At 37.2% G+C, this 8,724-nt stretch overlaps 1 protein-coding gene across 2 annotated transcripts; it reads right to left on the bottom strand.

The window, feature by feature from the left end:
* Nucleotides 1-583: 583 nt before the first annotated feature.
* On the bottom strand, nt 584-2,463 carry LOC131067749 (protein DMP3). 2 transcript variants are annotated; one of them, XM_058002874.2, is made up of 2 exons: nt 2,258-2,463; nt 584-1,388 (listed from the first exon to the last, which is right to left on the bottom strand). In XM_058002874.2, exon 2 carries the CDS (start codon nt 1,375-1,377, stop codon nt 766-768), a length of 612 nt encoding a protein of 203 aa, XP_057858857.1. In that variant the 5' UTR covers nt 1,378-1,388; nt 2,258-2,463; the 3' UTR covers nt 584-765. The 2 variants fall into 2 exon arrangements, with proteins under 2 accessions (XP_057858857.1, XP_057858859.1); XM_058002876.2 differs by lacking the exon at nt 2,258-2,463 and adding an exon at nt 1,721-1,871.
* Between the last annotated feature and the right edge of the window lie 6,261 nt (nt 2,464-8,724).

The raw sequence follows: 8,724 nt of genomic DNA, 5'->3' as shown, positions 1-8,724 counted from the left end.
AAAGATATAATTCTAAAAATCATTAGCCACATCATCTTCAAACTTTTAATGGTTTAGTTTCTATTTGTGTTAGAAAATGAAAATTTGGTGAGCATTATTGATATCAATGTGCCACTTTAACCAAAAAGAGGGACACATTATTGTTAGCAGACCCAAAATGTAATTAATAGTGTCACCTAACTTTGAAAAATATTCTCTATCTTATATTATGATTGAAAATATAAATCCATAATAGATAATGATGAAAAAAAAATGTTTGAAAAATAATACTTAAAGAAAATGAATAAGAATTAACCACCATGAAAGAATCATTTGCATTACTCATTACACAAATCTTCAGAAACTTCATAACCCACCAAATATACAAATCCACCATTAATAATTTTTTTTTTTTTTTTTGTCATTTCATATACCACTTTTTTTATACATTTTCTCATGCACCTAAAACTCGCATACATCAACACTTATTAGTTTAGAGGTTGACTCAATTATTTTCTTATACATCACTATCTTTCTCATGCACCTAAAACTCGGATACTTTAACACTTATTAGTTTAGAGGTTAACTAAATCATAGAAAATAATTGATTATTACAAAAGCGACCCAAAAGAATCCATTTTCCTTATAAGAGTAGATTATTGACTCAACTACCCTTCTTATAAAGGGCATGGTTATATGTAGAAAACCAGTAGCATATACTCACAAGACACTATATCATGAACCTCAAAAGATCACAAAAATATCTATAATAGAATTTTGACATGATCACTTCTGTGCAACCGGGTGACTAATTCCATGCCTTTTGGAAGGAAATAATGTGAATACCGCACAGCTTACAGAGCTCACAATAAGAGGCAGAGCTTGCAGTAACTTGTTTATTCTGTCTTCAGCCGAGGGATACAAACAGTTGACCACATTTTTGTCTGTAAGAGCCAAAACACCAAAAACCAGCATTGACAGACTTGAGTGCACTAGATCCATAAATTCAAGCTTATAATCATTCTCCATCGGAGGCTTAATTTTATTCTTTCTGCTGCCTATAATGACTAAACCACTTCTGGTGGCTATTCCATAATGAACTTGGCCTGTGGAGTCATCTTTGAATGAGTCCGTGAATGTCATAAGGAAAGAAGCAATTGCCAGAATGCCCAAGAAAGATACAACCAAAATCTTATTCCAATTTCCACAGGTATTATCACTGGCTATGAAATTAGAAAGGGCCTGAAATACAAAGAGAATTCCAGTGGGCAAAATCTTTGAAAGATTAGAGAGTGTAGAGAGTGTAGATGGCACCTTCTCAGCTGGTGTCTGAATTGATAAGGAATCTGTTCTTGTGTGCCCTTCTTCCACAGCTGTGCTTTCAGAATTCTCCTCCATCTTTGGGATACCTGTTAAATAAGCGAAACCCTAATTGTTATTCTTCTTGCAACTGGGTCTGATAATAAGTCTATTTCTGTGAGTCGACGCTTTTGTTTAGACCCCCTTAAAGTTTTTTTTTTCTAACAGGGGGCTGCAAGACTTTGGAGAGTTTTAAGCTCTTAAAAGTTCTGAGATTTCCATAGCTATGTTTGCATAACTATTTAATTATTCAATAAAAAGAATCCTAAAAATAAGTGGGAACAGAACATGCCATCTGTTTATAGTCTTAAAGATTAAAAATTCCACATATAACTATAAGATCAAGTAAATGCTCTTCTCAAAACTAGAGGTAACAGCTCACAATTCTTAAGGAGGAGCTATTCTTTGAAGAAGGCACATCTTAAAATCGTGTAGGCTTATAAAGCCCTGATTCAAAGAAATGGTAATAGAAATTACAAAGTGTTTAACTTCTTAAAAGCATAAATATCCCAAGAGCCCTGATTCAAAGAAATGGTAATAGAAATTACAAAGTGTTTAACTTCTTAAAAGCATAAATATCCCAAGAACAAAAGATGCTCAGTGTTTAAGTTCTTCTGAAAACACTACATTAATAGATATTGAGTTTTCACAATTCATATGTTAAGAATCAATGTTTCTGGATTAGATTTTGTGAAGATTTTTTACATCAATGTTTGGATCGCATCATCAGAATGATAGAGAGCAAACAGAATAGAAAGAAACACTATGATCTATCATCAACTTTCTATTCTATTTGCTCTCTATCATCCTGATGATGAATCACAGAATGTGATCCCGAACATTGATATAAAAAAACTTCACATAATCTAATTCAGAAACACTAAAGCCTATATTAACAAAAAGGAACAAGGGAACATACCGCTGCTTAATGCCAGTAGAACTAATGGTACGTCTTAGCTGAAATAAGGTCCTCTAATGGAGAACAACTTATGATTGGTCTTACTGGTATGGCAAGCAAATGACTTCTTCCATTGTTTTCATAGGGAACTGCTAATCGAATTTACAATGAAAACAAATTTTAGTAGGTGAGACTAGTTTTACTTAGGCAGCTGGATTAGATTTGAGAATGGAGCATTCATCAGCATGAGAAATATACCTACCAGTCAAAATTGACCTTATCTTTATTTGGTCGGTCCATATATCACAAAACAAAATATCCAGGCTGCAACGTTTCGGAGAAAAAGCGATGTTAGTTTCAACACAATCTTATCGTCAAAATATCTCCGAAAAAGTATATCCTGAAAATTTATCTAAAAATACTAATAGATATCATCATCAAGATTTTATTTGTCTATTATTTTATATATTTGGTATTCTGTTTTCCAGGTTCGGCCCGTCTCACTCTGTTTTAGCTTTTCGGACTATTCTTGTGTGACTCCATGGGTTGACCTTCTATTTTTCAAAACATTTTTTTTTTTTTGTTAATATGTATAGTTTAATTTAATTTAATAGAATCTGACATATGTATTAATCAAGATAATATTTAAATATTATTATTACTATTATATGATTATATTATTCTTGTTTTATATTCTTATTAAACTCTTTATAAAATTTAGATGTTCTTTAAATCACCAAAAGTCAAGTCTATTGTTCTCTGGAAACTGGCTCCAACATTGATGAGGCTAAAAGACATTCTATTATAAAAAAAGATGCCCACAGGAGTTGTAAAGATAGTTTTGCATTGATATTCTGAGGCTACTTCTATCTGATTATATCCAGAGAAGCCATCCAACATAGACATCATTTCAAATCCTGACACTATTTGCAGAATATGATCCATTACAGGTAAAGGATATATTATCCTCGAGGGAGGCTTGATTTAGATTCTAAAAATCTACACAGATTCTTATTTATCCATTCTTCTTCCTGACATGCACAATGTTAGCCACCCATGTAGTATGATGAATAGGATATATTATCCTTGAGGGAGGCTTGATTTAGACTGTGAAAATCTAAACAGATTCTTATTTCTCCATTCTTCTTCCTGACAGGTACAATGTTAGCCACCCATGTAGTATGATGAATAGGATATATTATCCTTGCTTTTAACATCTTATCAATCTCTTTGAAAATGGCATCTGTAATTTTAGGATTGAAGTTCATTGCTTTTGCCTAGAAGGGACAGCTCCTAGCTTGAGAGGAATATGGTGTTGTATTTTTCCATTTTTGAACTTTTTAAGGTTTGCATAACACCATGCAAAAATATCTTAATATTTGGTGAGTAGGAATATTAAGTTTTTCTTCTCCTCAGGTGTACAACATTTCCCTATATATAAACCATCTTTGGTTCTTCCTCTGTGCCTATATTCGCTTGTTCATATCCAGCTAATGTTGTTTTGATTTTAGATTCCTTTTGTTTAATGTATAGATTAGATGCTCCAAGGATGCATGCCCCTTATGAATCTTATTTCCTTTCAGTTGAATCACTCCCTTCATCTCATGACCTTCAGATTTTACTTCTCCTTCAAGAATATCAGAACTTTCCTCATTGCTTCCTTCAAAAATGTTATGGAAGAAAGTATTTGTGTTCTCCAAAAAATCAATAATTTGCCTATCATTGTTTTTTATTAAGAAAATCAAGGAAGGGGCCCTAACCCAAATACAGAAAAAAGATGGAAGAAATCCAACCAAACAAAGCTGAACAACTCCCAAATCAAGGGTTTTCAAAGGACCCTAAACCTTCATGGGTTTTCAAAAGGACCCAAAACCTTCAAACCAAAAACAAACATTTAGGAAGACAAAGAAAGGGTGCTAACTAGACCACCCTACAATTGAAGCTTAGCCAACCAAGTACAACAAGTGGGGGAAATTTTCCAAGGTTCCCCAAAGCTTCATTGATAGATTTGGAATGGCATCAGAATCCTACCAGCAACTACAATTTTGGAGCCTCCCCCTTTGAAACACCTTCTCACTATCAACACTCCTCTCCACCTCAATAGAAGAGGATCCCACCTCGATAGGAGCCAAAGAGAAGAATGGAATTAGGGAGGGCCAAATAGACCCCAAACTAGAATCTGAGCAACACCCATTAAGAGATTACCACACAAAGCAACATTAATCCTCCTTCAAAAAGAAAATCCCCACCTCAATAGGAGAACTCCCTACCTCCATAAGGAACAAGAAAGAGAGCCATAGGATCCGAATATGCCATTTCCTCAACAAAGAAACCAAGGGAAACCCCAGCTCAATAGGGGTGGTAGTCACCTCCATAGAAGCCTTGCTAGAAAGAGCCCATTGAAGCGCAACACAATCCCAACACAGAGAGAGAGGGATAAACAAATATCTGACAAAATCGATCCCTAACCAAAAACCAATAAAGACGAGACAGGACCCTTAAAAACTACTAGCAGCCTTCTGGTCGACAATAGGAATAACATGATCACCAAACAGAGAAGCAAAAAGACTAAAAACAATAGAGACACTGAAACCACCAAAGCTCCAGCCACAACACACACCACAAAAATCCTTAGCAATCTAAACTTGCCACTGTGAAGTCCAAACCTCCTTGCAAAAGATCACAGAGGATCACAAAACCTAAAACTTATTTAGAACCATATCCACCTGTAAAGCGGAAAAATCGAACCCTAGTTGCTCTCCCCTCTCCAACTCCGAGGAGAGAGAAGGGAGTGTTGAGCACTATTTTTTAAAAGAAAAAATATAATAAAAATGAAAAAATAATACTATATGTTTCCATAAGCATGAAGACTAATGGATATTTCGGCCAGTAAGCTGTGTCGAGCACTGCAGGAGAGGTTTCATCGAAAGAGCGTTTTCATCGACACAGGGCATATAAAGCGCTAAGCAAAGGTGTTTCGGCAGGAAGTTACCTTCGATGAACGCAAGAAACCGCTCATCGATACCCCATGTTTCATCGAAAAGGTAAAAGCAAAAGGCGAAAAGGCAAAAGGTGATTTCGAAGAAATGTCGTTACCGAGGAAACTCAAGAGACATTCATCGAAATGCAAGTTTCATCGATGAACGTGGCGTCGAACAAAAGAAGAGTTGTTTCATCGATAAAAAGGATATCGATGAAAAAGGAGATATCGATGAACACTCATAAGCCTTCATCGAAGAAAGAAACTCATCGAAAGTATGGCATCGATGAAACTCGCGAGCAACTTGTCGAAAAGGGAGACTATCGATGAAAAAGTAATTTCGATGAGTCTTAAAAGCGGCTTCTCGACGTAAGTTTTTCACCGAAACAGTATTATCGAAGAAAATGAGCTTTCGATGGAAGATTCAAACACTCGGTCGAAGGTAAGGGTTTCATCGATAATTTGAAACGCGCGCACTTTGAGCGGACTGTACTTCCCGCGAAGGAATTAAAGACCCAGTTGAAAAGTGTCACATCTGCAATTAAATTTAAAACACTTGAGTAGCCGTTACAGATGCAGAACATTAACTATACACAAGTTGCCCATTCAATTACAGTTAAGCTGAGTGAATTTTCGTAAGAATCAGATCGATGCTAAGAGATTGAAAGCTGTGAAGAACTTGCAGAGATTTGCAAACGATAACCAGAAGAGTTGAGCATTTTACCAAGTAAGTATTGTCTCTCTTATTTACTGTAACTATGGAACCTTCGTCTTCTTCTTCTAAAAGGAGTAGGAAAGGAAAAGAGTTAAACCCTGAAGAGAAGCCCAAGAGACAGAAGAAAGAAGGGAGAGCTTTGACTCAGGACTTATTAGACCAGTGTCCATCGTCTAGTGTGAGGTCCAAGAAGATTAAAAGTGAAGAGGAAGGATTAGAGGACAAATTTGAAAATCTAGGAGACATTTGGACTGAGATAAGAGGGCATGAGTTATTTTTGTTTGGTTACAAAAGAAGGGATGCACCCGAACCCATTAGTAATCTGTGGAAGAGGAACTTAGGCAAGTTAGTAGTTCCAAATGTATTTGTAGACGTAGAATTAATGAAAGCTCTGGTAAATTGCTACAACCCGAGAACTAAAACCATATGTGATTACAGAGGGAATACATTAGTAGTAATCAACAAGCAGACTATTGATATGGTTTTTGATCTTGACTGGGAAGTCGAGGAAAGCATCGATATGAAGAAACTCTCACAGGAATTCTTTAGTTTGGAAAATATCTACAGGACTTGGAGGCTACCTGTTCACAGGCCAAAAGTGGGTGGGTCATTTGTTCAGTTTGGCAAGAGTGACAAGGTGCCATTTGATGTCAACCACTTCCATCCATATTTCAAATATACGTATTATACTGCAGCCCAAGTACTAGGCATAGAGGCTCATCCACTCATGGATGTTGGGATTATGGTTTTGTGTGCTGATATTCAATCAAAAGACCCTAGGTCATTTGATTTTGCTACTTATGTTGCGGATACCTTGAATCATGGGCTGGAAAAAATGAAAGGAGACCTTGTGAATGTTCATTTTTCATTATACTCCATGTTAATGCATATTCTTCTTTATTGTGGACAAGAAATTAACTTCTGGCCAGATGAGTTCAGCATCAGGTCCTATGATAAGAATGGTCTGAAGAAGCCAGTTCAGTTGTGGGTATCAGCATGGGACCAGAGGTTTATGAACAACCAATATTGGCATTTTCAAGAATACTTTGTGAAACCTCTCAGTGCAGCTTTTGGACAACGCAGGGATTATACTTTGTCCCCTGAAATTAAGAGGTTCCTCAGGCCAAAGGATTTCTCTCCAGAATCACAGATTGAACACAATTGGGGTGATTGGTATTGCCATGATAATCACACGGAGATAAGAGTATTTGGATATGAAGGGCAACCACACATGCTTCCAATTACGGTGCCAGACAGAGTGGCTAGCTTGGAGATTATAAGGCAATTGTCTATTGCCAGTGCTAAACATTTAACTGATTTTGGTAAACAATCTATTGTTCCAGGTCTATTAGTTTTCTCTGATTTCATTGTCAAAAGTTCAAAGAGTTATCATTTATTACAGAATAAATTAAATTACTATGGCATGACTCTGGGTGAGCCTAGGGAGAATTTTGATCCCGAAGGATATATAAAAGCTGCAAGAGCCTCACAGAAACTCAGAGCTGGGATACATATGGCCAAAATGCCAGACGACCTAATTAAGAACCTTGAGCGAGAGGAGGCCAAAGTTTTGAAAGGAAAGAGTGAGTTAGTCTGGGAGGCCTACAAATGGAAAAGGGCAAGGGGAATGATAGATGGAGACCTAATTGGGAATCTCCAAGATCCTCTGGAGGTAGCTAAAAGGCTGCTTCAACATGAAGCTGAAATTATGCACAGAGTTCCTTCACAATTCCTTCGCTTCATTAATACTGAAAGAGACAGTCAGCCCCTAGCTCACATGTCACCAAAATCAACCGCCAGTAGTATCCCACCTGATTCTCCTCGAGAGGATTATCCTCCTGGTTTCAAAACAGAAATGAACATGGACACAGGAGAAATCAACATCAAAGATGTTGTTGACATAAGAATGACTGAGCATGAGGACTTCATTGCTGATGATGGATTCGCCTCCTCTAGGGAATTCCTCTCATTTCTATATCAATACAAAGGGGCTCATGTCAAACGAAGCATGGCTGGAAAACCAGAGGAAGAACAGATGAAGAGATTACAGGATGAAATTGATGTCCTCATGAAAGATATGACTCCTGAAAAAGGGAGAAAATTATTAAAAGAGGCCGGTGTGATCATCTTCTCTGGTTGGGATATCAATTCAGCACTCTTATTTGATGGCTTTTTGAAGAAACAAGATTTGAATCAGCAGGTATTGCCCCAGGAGGTAGATAAACTATTCCTAGGCTCTGGATATGATCCAGACAAAAAGGCTCTCCTACAGTGGGCACTATATCCAAAAGGGAAGAGGCCAATCATTGTGGATATAGAAGAAACCTTTGGGCACCTCATGGTTCATCAGGTTGGAAAGACCGATCCTAGGGTCACTGCGAAGCTCAACCTGGATGTTGCAAGACTGAACTTGGACCAGACAGAGTTTCTGGTCAAAGAAAACATTACATACAAGGGATTATATGAAAAATCCAAGGAGGAAAACCAGAAGCTGCAAGCAAAGGTATTGCAATTAGAAACGGGGACTCCTATCAGCGAATACACCTCATACCCTGCAGGACGCAGCTTGGATGACGTCTCTGATGCCCTGTACTGGAAATATCAGGCAGAGAAGGCCAATAAATGCGCAGACAATATCCAGCAAAAAATGGACAAATTGGTCAATGACATCATAGGACATCGGTTTAACACCATGCTCTTACAGGTCGAACCATATTGGATAGTTTACCATGGAACCATAAAAGCGCTAACAGAGCATGAGCGGTTAAAAACACGATTGCAGGGGGTGCTAAG

The sequence above is a fragment of the Cryptomeria japonica genome, chromosome 9 (assembly GCF_030272615.1).
Source record: "Cryptomeria japonica chromosome 9, Sugi_1.0, whole genome shotgun sequence".
NCBI lineage: Eukaryota > Viridiplantae > Streptophyta > Pinopsida > Cupressales > Cupressaceae > Cryptomeria > Cryptomeria japonica.
Note: the sequence above shows the minus strand (reverse complement) of the source record. Positions and strands in the feature narration are given on the sequence as shown.

What these genes read in the sequence shown, in the direction of transcription:
- LOC131067749 (XM_058002874.2), bottom strand. Translation starts at nt 1,377, where the DNA reads ATGGAGGAGAATTCTGAAAGCACAGCTGTGGAAGAAGGGCACACAAGA.